Source organism: Saccopteryx leptura, chromosome 11, assembly GCF_036850995.1.
Source record: "Saccopteryx leptura isolate mSacLep1 chromosome 11, mSacLep1_pri_phased_curated, whole genome shotgun sequence".
Lineage (NCBI taxonomy): Eukaryota > Metazoa > Chordata > Mammalia > Chiroptera > Emballonuridae > Saccopteryx > Saccopteryx leptura.
The window spans coordinates 64,802,709-64,819,750 of record NC_089513.1 but is presented as its reverse complement, the minus strand read 5'-3'; the positions used below and the strand labels follow the sequence as shown (position 1 = coordinate 64,819,750).

Below are 17,042 nucleotides of genomic sequence, written 5' to 3'. Positions count from 1 at the left end.
ACCAGGGGGTGATGCTCTGCCCATCCTGGGCGTCGCCATGTTGCGACCAGAGCCACTCTAGCGCCTGGGGTAGAGGCCACAGAGCCATCCCCAGCGCCTGGGCCATCTTTGCTCCAATGGAGCCTTGGCTGCGGGAGGGGAAGAGAGAGACAGAGAGGAAAGTGCGGCGGAGGGGTGGAGAAGCAAATGGGTGCTTCTCCTGTGTGCCCTGGCCGGGAATCGAACCCTGGTCCTCCGCACGCTAGGCCGACGCTCTACCGCTGAGCCAACCGGCCAGGGCTCCAAATGGCTTTTATAGTAGCAGTCAGTTAGGGGAAAGCCTTCTGAATGGGGTTGGGAAGTGGTGAGCCTAAGCCCCTCCTTCTCAAGGTGTTATCGTTTCCTAGTTCCTAGGAGCTTAGAGGACTCTGCTGAAATTTTTAAAACCATTGGCCTCTTCAAACCCAGCAAGTGCATGTAAAGTGAAATAATTACCAAAGAGTATGCAGTTACTGAAGATTCATCGTTAGAGAAAGAATCCCGGTTTCCTGCCTTGAGCTAAGTACATTTCTCTACCGCACCACAATTCTTCCTGTAAAATGAGTAAAGGGTTGATTTATTGGGTTGTCGCTGTCAATGAAACGACGCTCTGTGCTCCGTGTCCCTCATGATGTTTGGGGATGGCTGCGACAGGACAGTGTAGTGTGCCGTATTCCCTGTGGAGGAACATTTAACACACAGACAGCAACACATCAGAGCTGAACCCAGAATTAGGCTTCTCGTGAAGGTGGGCTAGGGAATTTCTGGCAATATGACATTTTTCATTACTTCTTATTCTTGAGGACTTCTCTTTTGAGTTGAAGGAGAAGGAGAAATGTTTTGTTCATAAGAATCTGAGAGAAAGAGGAAATTAAGGTGAGCAGAGAAAATGGAGTAGCACCCCGCATTACTCCAGCCCTGGCACAAGGTTCTTGTGGAGATTCAAATTAAAGGCAAATGCTGAGGGAACACTTTCTGTCATTCATCTCATGACACAGTGGCATACAAAGTGTTCAGACAGAGCCCAGGAGAGGGATTCTGATGCTTCTGCACAGATCAGCTCTCACCAGCAGCCCAAACACATGCAGCTTTGGGAACCTTTCTGTGGATCTAACAGTTTTCCAAGCTCAGTTTCCATGCCCTGCTCTCTACAAAGTGCCCCTTGATCAGAGGGTGATTAAGGTTGGTTGAGGCCCTGGGTACCTCAACCAAAATATTGGGCCCCTTAAAAAAAAAGAGAGATAGGGAAAATAAAAATACATGTTAACCATACACACACACACACACACACACACACACACACATATTTATATATATGGTTATATATATATATATATATATATATATATATATATATATATATTGCATTTTTTCTGAAGTGAGAAGCAGGGATGCAGTCAGACAGACTCCCACATGCGCCCGACCGGGATTCACCCAGCATACCCACTAGGGGGTGATGCTCTGCCCATCTGGGGCGTTGCTCCATTGCGGCTGGAGACATTCTAGCACCTGAGGTGGAGGCCATGGAGCCGTCCTCAGTGCTCAGGCCAGCTTTGCTCCAGTGGAGCCTTGACTGCAGGAGGGGAAGAGACAGATAGTGAGGAAGGAGAGGGGGAGGGGTGGAGAAGCAGATGGGCGCTTCTCCTGTGTGCCCTGACCAGGAATGGAACCTGGGATTTCCACACGCCAGGCCAATGTTCTACCACTGAGCCAACCAGCCAGGGCCTTAACCTTATTTTTAAATAAATAGAAAATATTATGTACTATTAATGTTAAAATTGCACATATGAAACCAAACTTGGTGTCATTTGAAAAAAGTGTAAAGTTGGGGTTTTGTGAGGCCCTTCAGAAATCGGGGCCCAGGGCGTGGGCGTACACCTGGTACGCCTGCTGTGAAATCTGCCTCTGCCCTTGTGCAACTTCACTATGTGCCTTCACTCCACTCTTGACTCCCAGCTCAGTCCTGCTCCTGCCTCACCGGTGCTCCCCACTCAAAACGCCAAGTGCCTATTTCATCTCTACACTGTTTGTTTGGCACCTGACACTCAACACACTTCTTTTCTGTTTGCCCATCCCTATAAATGCTTTCTCTGCACCTCAAGTCAGATCTAGGGCCATCTCAGGTTCCTTTCTATACTTTTCCCTCTACACCTAAGCTATGGGCACATCTGTTTATTCTGCATCCAGGGTGAGAAGTCAGTCCATATATCTGCTCATTTGTTATTCGTTAACCCAAAGCTAAATGAAGGAGTAACCTATTTTCCCAACCCTCACTCAACATTTATAAAGATTAATTAAACTGATGGTTAAATAAGCATCTGAAATCACAGAATAGATATTTGACTTGTTTCCAGTCTTTTGCTGTTACAGTCTATGTTACATGAGTAACATTTACATATGTTAGTTCACCTCTGTACAATTATGTATGTAGGATGAATTCCTAGAAGTGGAATGTTACATTAAAGAGTGTGTGTATTTATAATTTTTATATCTATAACTATTGTGTATTTTGCTTTTTAAGGATTGTACCAGCTTACACTTCTCCCCAAAATATATAGGTGGGTCAGTTTCCCCATATCTTCATCAACAAAGTGTGTTAACAAACCTTTGGATTGTTGAGTGTCTGGTAGACAAAAAATGGTTTCATTAAATACTTATAATTTGCGTTTCTCTTATAAAAATATGCATCTTTTCATATGCTTAGGAGTCATTTGCATTGGATGCATATAGACTGTTCAAATCTTTTGTTTAAATAGCCAGTAATAGGGTATTGGTTAAAGAAATGATGGCCCATTGTACAATAGGATATTATGCCACTGTACAAAAGAGTGACATTTTCTATGTATACATATTAATGTAGAAAGATCCCTAAGACAGATTGGGAAGTAAAAAAACAAACAAATAAACAAACAAACAAAAAACAAGGTGAAGAATATATTTTGTGTAAAAATAGGATAAAATAAGAATACATATCTGTATTTTCTTATATGTGCAGAAATAAAGTCTGGAAAAATATACAAGAAACAAATGAATATCATTGCCCATGGGGAATGCAGAGGGAGTGGAAACTTGGTGGGAAAGACTCTTCACAGTGTGTTGTGGTTTTTTTTTACCCCCTTAAAAATAACATTAAAACAAAAAATTAGTATGAGGTATTTGTCTTAAAAATAGTCTACATTTTAGCCCTGGCCAGGTAGCTCAATTGGCTAGAGCATCATTCTGATATAGCAAAGTTCTATCCCTGATCAGGGCACATATAAGAATCAACCAATGAATTCATAAATAAGTGAAACAACAAACCGATGTTTTCTTTCTTTCTCTCTCTCTCTCTCTCTCTCTCTGATCAATAAATAGCAATTAAAAAATAAAATAGTTTAAATTTTGAGAGTCATACTTTAAACTCTAGGACAAGGGCAAGACTTTCATAATTTCCTATTTTTATCCCATCTTAAGGAGATGGGGTCTATAGATACCAACTAGGATTGTAACATGTGGTTCACAGGGCTAGACGTGGAGTTTTGATGTAGTTTGCCAATAGGATGCCATTGTGTACATGTTTTGTGAGCCATGTGTTTTCAGTTATTTGGGAGATATACCTAGGAGAGGAATTTCTGGATCATATGGAAATTTTATAACCATTTGAAGAACTGCCAGACTGTTCACTAAGGAGGCTTCAGCACTTCCCATTTTCACCAGCAGACTGAGGGTTTTGATTTCTCCACATCCTCCTCAACACTTATTATCTGACATTTGACTCTAGCCATCCTAGTGATTTTTCAAATGTTAATCTTGCTGGATTTAGAATTCCTAGTTGACAGTTTCTTCTTCTATCAGCATTTAAAATAGGCCAGAGAATGAAAAGTCCTTTTTCTCATGTTGGTTTCAAGATTCTCCCTTTGATTATAATGTGTCTCATAGTGAATGTCTTCGAATTTATTCTACTTGAAGTTTGATGAGCTTCTTAGATGTTAGGCTCGCTCATGTATTTCATATTATTTGGGAAGTTTTTGGCCTATATTTCTTCAAGTATGCTTTTTGCCATTTCTCTCTGTCTTTTCCTTCTGGGACTCCATAATGCATATGTTGATATACTTGATGATATCCCATAGATCCCTTAGGCTCTGTTCTTTTTCTGTAATTAATTAATTATTTTTTGCTCCTCAGACTGGATAATTTTGTCTTGTTTTCACATTTGATGAGTATTCCTTTTGTCTTCTCAAATATGCTTTTGAACCCCTCTCTAGTGAAATTTTCATTTCTAATATTGTGCTTTTCAGCTCCAGAATTTTAATTAGCTCTCTTTTTAAATAATCTCCATTTCATTTCATATATTTTTAAAATATACATTTCATACACTTTATTTTCATGATTTCCTTTACTTCTTTGTCCATGGTTTTGTTTTTTTTTAGCACTTTGAACACATTTAGGACAGTTGATTTAAAGTTTTTGTCTTGTAAGTTCAATGTCTGGACTTCCTTAGGGAGTGTTTCTGTCCATTTCCTTTTTCCCTGTGAATGGGCCATACTTTCCTATTTCTTCATATGCCTTACACTTATTTTGTCGAAAATTGGACACTTTAAGTACTATAATGTGGTAACTCTGAAAATCAGATTCTCTCCCCTCCCAAGAGTTTTGTATTGTTTACTACTGAGGGCTACAGCCATCCACTTGTTTAGTGATTTTTTTCCAAACACTTTTTATAAAGACTGTGTTTGTTTTGGGTGCAGTCACTGATGTTTCTGTTCCTTTATCTCTATGTTCAGCCAGTGACCCAACAGAGATTTCCTTAAATACCAGGAGGAAAAAAGAAAAAAAGCAAACATTTCTGGTCTTTACAGATTGGCTCTGAGCTAGGACAGTCTTTTAACACTGAGTCAAATTGTTTAAATTTTGCTTTAGCTTTTAGTTTTTGTTTGTGCTGTGCCCAAGGGTCAGTCAGAAGTGTAAGTTTAGGGTCCTCTCAGGTCATTTTTGAACCATGACTATGCATGTTGTACTCCAGATTCTCTGGTGTACATGGTGCCCCTGAAAGCCCTTATTTACCCCAAATCTTCCTCCTTCGCATCCTCTTTCACAGGATTTTAGGTCTGTCTGCTGCTTGTCCCATTCTCCATCCCTCAACCATGGTGGCTATGGATATAGCACATAGTGGCTATCCATAGTATCTATGTCTTTACATGTTTTTATTAGATACCTTCTGGGACCTCATGCCAGATTGAGGGACATTAAACGAAGGTCAGCTTCTATGCTGTTTCCTCAGGGAACCACCAGACTAGTCAAAAGCGCAACCCCAATTTTTTGAGAACAAGATCCTGGAACCATTTTCATGACCACTGGCAAGGTGGGGAACGGAGAATAATAGGTAAGTAATTAAAAATGCCACTGGGATTTCTTACTGAAATTTACCTATCCCTTTCTTCATTAAGCACTCCCTTGATTTCTGTGTTTAATTTTTTGAACATATTTGTAACTTCTACTTTGATATCTTTACTAAGTTTGACATCTGGTTGGCTCTCACAGGCAGTTCTGTTGCCAGCTTTCCCCTTCCCGGTATATAGATTATATTTTCTGTTTCTTTGCATGTCGTGTAGTTTTTGTTGAAAACTGGACATTTTAGATAATACAATGTAGTACTCTGGGAACTGGTCCCTTCCCCCTTCTGAGGTTTGCTATCTTAGTTGCTTCTTTACTTGTTTGGTGACTGGCTGAATTATTTTAGTGAGGTTTGCCCCCCACCCCCGTCACTCCACTTTGTAGTATTATGTCTCTGATGTTCTCCTCAGGGGGTACAGACTTGACCTTGCTTATAATCACCAGGGAATGACTGACAGTGTATTTGACTGTTCCTTCCCTGACCATACCCAGATATTATACCCCCCTAATTTCTGACTGACTCTTTATTGTTTTCAACAATGTCCTGGGGCATAAAATGATCCAAAGACTAATCAAAGTTGGGCTCCAAAGACTAATTAAATTTGGGATAATTTCTTTCTTTCTTTCTTTCTTTCTTTCTTTCTTTCTTTCTTTCTTTCTTTCTCTCCTCTCTCTCTCTCTCTCTCTCTCTCTCTCTCTCTCTCTCTCTTTCTTTCCCTCCCTCCCTCCCTCCCCCCCCCTCCCTCCCTCCCTCCCTTCCTTCCTTCCTTTCTTTCATTTTTATTTAGTGAGAGGAGGGGAGACAGAGACAGACTCCTGCATGTCCCCTGACTCTAGTGGAAAGCCCACTAGAGGGTGATGCTCTGCCCACCTGAGGCCCTTGATCTGTTGCAACCAGAGCCATTTAGTTAGCGCCTGAGCGCCCTGGGCCAACTCCCTCCAATTGAGCCATGGCTGCAGGAGGGGAGGAGAAGAGAGAGAAAGAGAGGGAGAGAGAGAAATGAGAGGGGGGTGGAGAAGCAGATAGGAGCTTCTCCTGTGTCCCCTGACTGAGAATCAAACCTGGGACATCTACACGCTGGGCTGATGCTCTACGACTGAGCCAACTGCCAGGACCAAATTTGGGATAGTTCTTGAGTAAGTGATTGAGATGTGTTCTGACCAGAGGAGGGCCCTCACTGCTCTCTCTTTTTCTCAGCAAACTGCATAGCTTATAGATCTGTCTGTATTTCTAATTAATCTATTGTTCTTTTCACAACTGTCTTTTGCCTAGATCTCTTCTGTTCTTGAGAGTGCTGGGACTTTTCTACACTCTGTTGAAAATGAAGTCAGTTACTTTGAGTAGGTTTTAGGAGCTATTTGTTTTATGGCCTGCTTTCCCTTTCAGGCAAAATCTCTGATCAAGAGCTTTGGATTTAGGGTGGGGACAATGGTGCCCTTCTCTGAGTGACACTCTTATATTAGGAGCTAAGTGCTTAGTTGGGAAAGCAGGGCCCCCAATATTCTTAACTTGCCTATCCTGACATGGAATGAAACAAAATAAATAGTCATTCTGTTGTGGACTTTGGGGACACTCTGTAGCCTGGAGTTGATTCTTAACTCTGCCACTCACTAACTTGATTTGGGTAGGTGTCTTAGTTTTTCATGATTGCATAACAAATTTCCACAAACTTAGAGGCTTGAAACAGCACATGTATGTTATCTCACAGTTTCCATGGATCATAATTGGGCATAGCTTATCTGGATCCTCTGCTCAGGATCTCACAAGGCTGCAGTCAAAGTGTGGGGTGGACTGTCCTCTCATCTGATGCTCAGGGTCTGCTTCCAGACTCACGCGGCTGCCAGCAGCATTCAGGGCTGAGATCCTGCATTGTTTGCCCAGGAACTAGAGGCTGCCTGTCATTCCTCGCCACATGGATTTTCCAGAACGTCTACTTACTTTATCAAGCCAGTAAGCAGAGTCTCTCTAAAAAAATCCCTTAGTAAGATGATATTTTATATAATGTAATATAGTTATGAGAATGACATTCCACCCCATTTGCCATATTCTGTGAATTAGAAACAAGTCACAGTCTACCCACATTCAAAAGGCAGGGAGGGGTTACGCAGAAATGCCAAACACCAGGAGGCAGGGATCAAAAGAACTACGTTAGAGTCCGCTGCCACTGAAATCACTTAATATCTCTGAACTTCAGTTTATTCATCTAAAAAAATGATGATAGTAATAGTACTTAGTCTTAAAGTTGTTGCGAGAATTAATCTATGCAAAGCTCAGAACAATACCTGGCTTGTTGTAACTGTTTGGTAATAGCTAGGCACTATTGTTGTTGTTACTGTATGTCCCCACATTCTAGGCAACATTGACTACAGTTTTTCAGGATTCATTATTGATTTGCTTATGCTTCTCAGTAGGTCTTAATCAAATGGTCTGGGGGTACTTTCTCAGCCTCTATTCTACTGCAGCCCAGTGAATGTGTGGTTGAAGAAGTGGGATTTTTATTGAATTACTGATGTCTGTTCATGAATATGTGTGTGTTCTGGATGCTACAATAAAATGCAACTGACTGGATTGCTTATGAACATCAGAAATTTATTTCTCACAGTTACAGAGGCTGGAAGGTGGGGTGCAGCATGGTGGGGTGAGGTTCTTTCTCCCGGCTCCTAGCTGGTGCTTTCTCTCACTGTACTCACATGGCAGAAATAGTGAGGGATGTTGCTGTGACCTCTTTTATAAGGGCACTGATCCCATTCATGAGGGCTCCACCCTCATGACCTAAGTATTCCCAAAGGCCCCACCTCCTAATACTAACACCTTTCAGGAGTCAGATTTCAACATGTGTGGATTTTGGGGGTGGGGGGAGAAACATTCATACCATAGCAATGGAGAAATGAGAGAAAGGAGAGGAAATTTCTCTCCATTTTTATTAGAAAGGGCACAGAAGTAGTATATTTCTGCACTAAAGAGGACATCAAATCAACTATAGTACTTCCTGTTTTTATTAACATGCTCAGCGGTATGACTCAAGGCTAGATCATCAACAAAACTGAAAATATGCTTACGGTATTAGCAAAGCAATTTTAAAAAATTGGTGTTTTCATAGAAGAATTAAAGTAACAGTTATGGGGGAAATCTGAGGCTTGCTGGTCTTCCTTATTCAAACGAATGCACTTCAACACTGTCTTTGTTTGAATTACATGTGAAGGTAGAGGAGAAAACCATATTTATTTTTCACCAGTAATTCTGAGCACTGAGGCCTGATACTTTACCTTCTAGAAATCAGTTACAGTGGCCTCCAGCCTAGCAAGGTCACTTCAGTAATAGGTTTGCTAGATATCTATAGAAGAACAAGTTTTTCCCTTAGCCCAAAGTTCTCAAATTTGTATTTCTGTATATCCCTTGTATTCTGTCTTCCTTTTTAGTACATTATTTTATCTCTCTAGTTATAAAAGGAGTACAACAGCAAGACTGTTCCCATAGAACCAAACTATTATGAATACTAATAAGAAGGATAATCCTCATGCACACCAGGGAAGGAAAGGACAGTTGTGTTGCTGGTGGACATGGGGCTCTTTCATGGAGTCACAAAGAAAGTATTCCAGGGACCACACATGGGAAGATAAAGTGTAGTGATAAGATTTATTGTAGAAGAAAAATCAAAGGACTGCCTCCAGGTTCCCAGTGTCTTATCTTCCTCCATGGGGGGGGGGGGGGGTCCAGCCTTGTTTTCATCAAGCCCAGGAGAAAGGCCAGTGTTCAGCGATTCTCTGCTATGCCAAGATTTAGTCCAGGTTAGTCGTTGTCCCCATTCTGCTAGCTCAGTCTGTTCCCAGCTGTGCTTCTCCGGGTGCTGTGCCCAGGCTTGTGCTTTGAGCCTGTCTTGGAGTCAGTGCTTATAGCCCAGGTGGCTGCTAGGCCCATAAAGCTGTTATGGAGAGAGAATGCGTGAGTGCATGTGGTGAGCATGTGTTACAGAAAGAGAGAGGGAGACAGAGAGGGAGAGAGAGAGAAAGAGCCACCTAGAGAAAAGTTTGTTAAGCTTGAATTATATCAGTGGTTTTCAACCACCAGTCCACAGAGCCTTGGCTGTCTGCCAGAAATTCCATGCCTATCCATGAAAGAGTTAACTACTCTTATGTATGAAGATTATAGACCCAATTATTATAGACTCTATAATCTTCATGCAACATCAGGGTAGTTAACTTGCAGATGTGCACAAAATTTCTGGCAGACTGGTAGTTGAGAACCACTTGATTATAGTATCCTGGGCTTGGGAAGGAGCAGGTACTTTTTCAAACTAACCGATTTCCCAATTTTTCCGGGCTTGCCCTTGGGTTCTTCCCTTAACCAAACTATTTCCTAGTTCATCTGAGGTTCTGTGCCCCTTATCCAATTATCCTTTTCCAAGACTAGGCTTCGCCCCTTATGACTGCCATCTTAGTTCCTGCTGCACATGTGTTTACCTCCCCTGCACCATCTTGGCTTTTACTGGGCATGTACCCAGCAGAGACAGACTCCTGTGTGTGCTACCCAGCAAGCCCACTAGGGGGCGATGCTCTACCCATCTGGGGTCCTTGCTTGTTGCAACAGGAACAATTTTCTTTTTTCTTTTTCTTTTTTTTTTTAGCACCTGAGGTGGAGGCCATAGAGCCATCCTAAGCATCAGTGCCTGGGGTCAACTTGCTCTATTTGAGCCATGGCTGCAGGAGGGGAGGAGAAAAGTAGGGGTGGAGAAATAGATGGGTGCTTCTCCTGTGTGCCCTGACTGGGAATTGAACCTGAGACCTCCACATGCCAGGCTGACACTCTACCACTGAGCCAATCGGCCAGGGACTACTATTTTTATTCCTTCCCCAGCAGAGACCAGCAATGATCCTTTCTGCTGGCTTTGGGGATTAGGGCCCAAGGGCAAAGGATGCAGAGGTCCCCTAGGGAGCCTATGAATTGTGCAACTTCTTAGTGAAGCAGGCTTATTATCTGGTTCAGCTCCCTTGTTTATTATGCTTAATAATGTCTGAATGCCTTTGCTCCCCCTTTTTTTTATTAATATATACCTACCTACGATAACAGTTAGGAGCATTAATATTTGTTGGTATGTCATACTGTTCTATCACTTGACAATAGTATCATCATGGTTCCTAAAATCAGGAACCAATAATTCTACTGGTACCTGCTGCGGAAGATCATCTTTTTGAATGCTTCCCTGAGCTCTGGGCTTCGAAAGGCATATATAAAGGGATCAATGACTGCATTGCACATAATCAGCATGCCATTCACCTGGAAGAGGGACATGTAGCAGATACAGTAAGGGTTATTTGGGCAGAATGTCATTAAGAGGACATGAAGGACGAATGGGGCCCAACAGAAAATGAAGACCCCAAGCAAGATGGTCAATGTGATGGCTCCTTTCATGTTGGCTCTGGGAAGTGTTGAGATCTTCCTAGCGTGATAATGGGCCAGCAAAAACATGTGCACATAGAGACACAGGATGAAAACCAACATCAGAGGGAACAATGATGTAAAGGTGACCACTGTGGGAATGTGATGGGAGAAGATCACTATGGTGATGCCACTGCACGTGCAGCATGTCCAGATGACCATCAGGACAATAATGGCACGGCGCATGGTCACAATGCTGTGGTACTGCAAAGCATGGAAAATTGTGATGTAGCGGTCAGCAGCAATCACAGACAGGCTGAAAATGGAGCCAAGTAGGGAAAGAATGAACAGGGAGTCAATGATGTCATCTGCTGTGGTTTCAAAGTTGCCACGAGGTTTGAGATAACCCATGTTTCTGAACATAATCAGAATATTTTCCAAGATCTTATACAGGCTTCCCAACATATCAGAAATGGCCAAGCTGCAAATAAAAAAGTACATAGGTGCCTGGAGATTTTTATTCTTGATCACAGCGAGAAGGACAGTCAGATTCTCCAAAACACCGATGATGGATATTGTAAAAAATATCTCTTCTGGCAAAACCACATGAGGACAGTCTGAATTATTTCTTGCTGTATCATTGATTTTTTCATATAGATTGATTATGTGCTTCATTTCTCCTTCTTGTGGTTACGACAGTGATTTACTTGGTCTTGACAAAAAAACTTGACTGATTCTTCAGTCTTTTTTTCTTATACTACCTGCGGAAGGTCTGAGGTAAAATCACACGATCACCTAAGAAAGAATATATAGAAATATCAGTTGCAAAATAAAAACAAGCCATGTTAATTTTTTTTTTTTTACAGAGATAGAGAAAAAGTCAGAGAGAGTGATAGATAGGGACAGACAGGAACAGAGAGAGATGAGAAGCATCAATCATTAGTTTTTTGTTGCGACACCTTAAGTTGTTCATTGATTGCTTTCTCATATGTGCCTTGACCGTGGGTCTGCAGCAGACCGAGTAACCCCTTGCTCGAGCCAGCGACCTTGGGTCCAAGCTGGTGAGCCTTGCTCAAGCTGGAGACCTGGAGGTCTCAAACCTGGGTCCTCTGCATCCCAGTCCTACGTTCTATCCACTGCGCCACCGCCTGGTAAGGTCATGTTAATTTTTTTAAGAAAGCTTTATAACCTCAATGAAATATAATGGTGAAGTAATTTAAATAAAATAATTTACTGGATGTTCATCCTACCAGCTCTGTGACAAATCTTGACTGGAATTTTGAGCCCAGAGATAAAAATAAACATTACCCTTTGCCCACTTTTGCAGTGCTGGTCAACCTGGTGGGCATTCCAGCTTTCATGGTGGGCCAATAGCGGAACAGCGGAATAAATAGCGTGCCCTTTGGTTGCGTGGTAGGGACCAGGTTGACGAGCACTGCAAAAGTGGGCGGTTTTTATAAAAAGTTTGACGACCCCTGCCAGACTCTCCTCTCCCGGTTCTGAGACAAAGCCCATGCTAACGGTGCCTCCGTCCCTCAGGTCTCTGAGGAAATAGAAAAACTCAGTCCTCTGGCTTTTTTTCTTCCGTGAGCTGATTTTATCTTTGGCTCGCCTTCTCGCACAATCAAACCTTTGTCTACCTGGTATGTGTACATTTAAGGTTCAGCTGGGGTTTATTCTCTACATATGGTTGTAGAATTTGTTGAAATTTCAAGGGGAGAGATCGGGAGTATCTCTTATGCCGCCATTTCTCTGACGTCACTTTATATATTTTTAAATTTTTTCAATTACTGTTTACATTCAATATTATTTTGTATTAGTTTCAGGAGTAGAGCATAGTGGTCGGACAATTATATACTTTTATGAAGTGTTCCCCCTGATATTTCAAGTACCCATCTGACAGCATACACAGTTATTACGATATTATTGACTCTATTCCTTATGCTGTACTTTACATTCCTGTGACTATTTTGAAATTACCAATTTATATTTCTTAATCCCTTTACCTTTTTCATCCGGTCCTCCAACCCACCTCCCCTCTGACAACCATCAGTCTGTTCCCTGCATCTGTCAGTTTTCCTTTTGTTTGTTTAGCTTGTTGTTTAGATTCCACATATAAGTGAGATCATACAGCACTTGCCTTTCTGTGACTATCTTATTTCACTTAGCTGGCACCCTCTAGATTCATTCATGCTGTTGCAAACGGTAAGAGTTCATTCTTTTTTGTGGCTTTTCTAGGGCTCAAAGCTCCTTTCTTAGAGCTTTTAAAAATTTTATTTATAAAATTAAACTTAATAGGGTGACATTGATCAATCAGTGTACACAGGTTTCAGGTAAACATTTCTATAACATTTGAACTGTTCATTGTGTTATTTGCCCATGAGCCAAAGTCAAATCATTTTCAATCACCATATATTTGTCCTTCTTCACTCCTCTCCCCACCTACAACACCCTCCCCCTGGTAACCATTTTACTTTAATTTATGTTCATTAGTCTCATTTTTATATCCCCCTATGTGTGAAAGCATGCGGTTCTTAGCTTTTTCTGATTTACTTATTTCACTTAGCATAATGTCCTCAATGTCCGTCCATGTTGTTGTTAATGTCACCATGTCATCATTTCTTATGGCTGAGTAGTATTCCATTGTATATATGTACCACATCTTCTTTATCCAATCCTCTATTGAAGGACACTTTTTTTTTATTGAATAAATGTGTCGTAGTACACCTTAAAAATGAATATTAGATTCTTTACTAAACAGTTCTGTTTTGATTCCCATCCCTGAAATAAATCCAAATCGTCTTTCTTTTGCAAAAGCATGAAATAGTTTTTGACTGGTTCAGTGAGCTGAACAAATGTCATTAAATAAAACAATAGTGAACAACTGCTTTCCTTTTCCAGATGAAGAATTTTAAACTTACTTTATATCTTTGGATGGTTGACTCAATGCTTTCTTCGCCTCACCTGGCTTCAGGTATCACTCACTACCTTTGGGAAGTGAGCTGACCCCAGCCTAACGGGACCCCAGGGCCATTATGAGCATGTCAGGCAGCTTGTGGTCTCTGGACCTTGCTCTGGAGTGTTGAAGAACTAGGGGTCACTGCCTTTGTATAGTCTACAGTGGGTCTCAGTTCCAGGGGATGAAGGACTGTTAACTAACAGGGCGGTTGTTACCCAAGGGACATGGCATGAGTGGGTTTATGGAAGGGTTAGGAGGGAGGAAAGCTTTAGGATCTTTTGGCTTTAATCCAAGTAATTGCATAAAAAATTTGTCTTTTATGAACACCTTTTAGGATACAACTTTAGGTTATATGTGGTTGGGAATAAAAAAGATAGGAAACAGCATAGTGGCCACCAAAATCTAACTGAGGAGATAAGACACACACCTGAGAAAGAACAGGTAATGTTATGGTGACTTGATAATGAATCATGGCTGCTACATGGTGGCTTGCCTACTGCAGGTAACTCATTGTCTACTGTGTAGGATCCCAATGTGTGTTTAGCAAGTTTAATTAATATTCTAACAGATGAAAAGAAGTTGCCAAGGCATCATTGCATTCTAAAGTTCACTTTAAAGACAATTTGGTTTTGCCATGGCTTCTCTTACAGTGGTCTTTGAGTTAGAGGTCAGAGAGGATGTGCAGCCCAAGGTATTCTCTTTCAATGCTCTAATCAAATATAAGGGATATTATTCCTAGTCTCTGTTAACCTACCAATTTTATAGAAGAGAAAACTGAGGCTCAGAGAGGTTAAATAGCTTGCTCAAGGTATCCAGCTGCTAAATGTGCTTTGTCCCAAGACCCATGCTCTCTCCTTTTTCCAAACAGGCCCTGAAGGCTGGCATAAGTGGAGGCAGCAGAATTCCAGTCCATGAGGCAGTCTGACTAGGTGCTGGTTCTGCTTCCCCTCCCCCAAGCACATGGGAATGTAAGGGGCGTGCTAGTTTGGGCAAGAGTGGTGGGAGATCCTGGGGACTAGCTGCTCCTGACTCTAAGGCTGTTTTTGTGCTAAATAAAATGAAATAAAAGAGCATCATAATAAGACTTGTGGATAATATTATTAATCAGCATTCTGTTGAAAGAAAAGGCAAGGAGAAAATAGATAAGTTTCTGTTTCACTTACTGATCCTGAGCTATCCCAACAGTCTTTGCTAGCACTGAATTACCTTCACCAGCTAAAGCCAATTTCTTGATGTTACTGAATAGAAGCATGTCTGCCTCTACAGTGTGGCTATTCATGTGGCAGTGCTCATTAGTAATAAATAATGGCTCTTCTGAATTCAATGCGCGCCCTATTTTAAATTCTGTCTAGCATCAATAATAAGGGACCTTGAACTGACCTGGTATTTTGGAGTATGAGGCAGCCCCATTCTTTTCTTTCTTGTCACAGTGGTATGATGGCCACGTAATGTCCCTTCCCCACTTTCATCACCTTTTCATGATCAACACACACATTCTTGTCACTGTGCAGATGTTCTTAAACGGCCTCCCCTTTCTCAAAGAAGAATGAAAGGGCTCCCCCTCTATGCTCCTCTATACTATTTGTCTTTCTTCCTCTGATGGCCTTATTCACAGAAAAGCACATGGTCTTCCCTCATGAATGGATTTTGAATTATTTAGGATGAGAACTGTCCTTGCCATCTCCGTATGCTTGATGCCTAGCAGAGAACCTGGCCATAGCAGTATTTGCACAATCATTGCAAAATAAGTGCTGCTTACACTGAGCAAAAAAAATATATATATATATTAGTAAAGGTTAGTTAGCTATTAAGTTCAGATGGGAAGCATAGCTAGAAAAATGAACAAGATAAATAATAAAATGCCTTAAATTTTTTTATACTGAACTATCCTAAGTTTCTTTGAGGCAGTAAAAGCTCAGTTGCTGCTGAAGCAAAACACTTGCTCTGCCATGAGAGATACAGGATGCTGTGGCTGTCTGTTTGTCCCCTAGTGCTCCTAGAGGCTGGCCGTTGGCACTCTGGCTGGGGCTTGCAGCAAGGCCTGGCATGAAGTAGCCAGTGGACATTTTTGATAAATACATGAATGAGCGAGCACAGCTTGTCACCACCTCTTCTGCACTTCTGCTCAGAGTGTGCTGAAGGGAGCTCGCCTCTTCCCAATCTTTCTCAGGGTCTTGCCATTTCTATACCTTTAGGACTTCGCATGTGTGCATATATGTGTATGTGTGTACATGTATATGCATGTATGTGTACATGTGTATGTGTGTACATGCTTATGTTTGGGAGGAGAAAGTGTGGTAGGATTATCTCAAGGCAGCCTAGGGAAATGAAAATGTAATGACTAGCTGTTTTTATGAAAAGAGTGGGACCTTTATCCTAAAGAATTTATGTCTTCCATGACAGAACCAGAGTGAATGTCTCAACTCTGCAGAGGCTGCACGGCTTTCTAAGTGATAAACACTTTGAAGGAGTTTGTGATAATGGACATGCTTTTAATTCTTATTTATACTATACTCTGTGTTGCCGCCAGGGAAGTCAGAGAACTATAGATGGACAAGAAAGGCAGAGAGAGTGTACATCTCCCAGAATCACAAATAATCCACATGCATATCCTGTTGGCAGAATTTCAAGAAGCCACCTGTATACCAGCTTTTCTGAGTGCCATGATAGCAAAACTGTCATGCTTTTTAAAAGAGCGACTGTTATGCAAGGCCAAAGAAGCATAATTTTTTCACCCCTATTTCCATTAGGGAAAACCTGGCCATAACCCTTCAGTAGAGCTTGATGATAATATAAAGGCTAAGAATATAAACAAGCAAATAAATACATTAACAGGGAAGGTTGCTTTAATTAGAAAAACAAGTAATAGATTTTATTGTTATAATTCAATTAGAAAAATGATATACTCCCTCAGGAAGAATGAAAAATTATGATTAAAAGAATAAGCTATTAGGAAGAATTCTGAATAAAACCTTTCTCAGACTTGTTTCTAATTGTTCTATTTATCATTCCCAAACATTTAAGAACCTAAGAAAACACTAAAAAATGTACTTACCTTCAGTTTTAAAGAAGAAACTTTCTGGCTGAAATGCCTGAGAACGAATGAGGTTTGAAAGAAAAGTCAGTGAATGGACCTTGGGCCAGCGAGACCGGAACAGATGTATCATTGGGAGAGACGGTTAGTTTGTTATCATAACCTTGAATAAATGTCGTATGAAGTGGACTGCATGTTTCTGCTAATGTGAAAATGAAGAAACAGATATAATTTCCATGAGTTGAGCTAAACAGAGTTGTTTCCAAAGTTTATGATAAGGT

The 17,042-nt window shown here is 41.2% G+C and overlaps 1 protein-coding gene across 1 annotated transcript; it reads right to left on the bottom strand.

Annotated features, from left to right (window-relative positions):
* Window positions 1–9,013: 9,013 nt before the first annotated feature.
* On the bottom strand, window positions 9,014–16,827 carry MC2R (melanocortin 2 receptor). Its single transcript, XM_066352748.1, has 2 exons — window positions 16,783–16,827; window positions 9,014–11,563 (listed from the first exon to the last, which is right to left on the bottom strand). The coding sequence occupies exon 2, from the start codon at window positions 11,441–11,443 to the stop codon at window positions 10,550–10,552; it is 894 nt and encodes a 297-aa protein (XP_066208845.1). The 5' UTR covers window positions 11,444–11,563; window positions 16,783–16,827; the 3' UTR covers window positions 9,014–10,549.
* Between the last annotated feature and the right edge of the window lie 215 nt (window positions 16,828–17,042).

What these genes read in the sequence shown, in the direction of transcription:
- MC2R (XM_066352748.1), bottom strand. Translation starts at nt 11,443, where the DNA reads ATGAAGCACATAATCAATCTATATGAAAAAATCAATGATACAGCAAGA.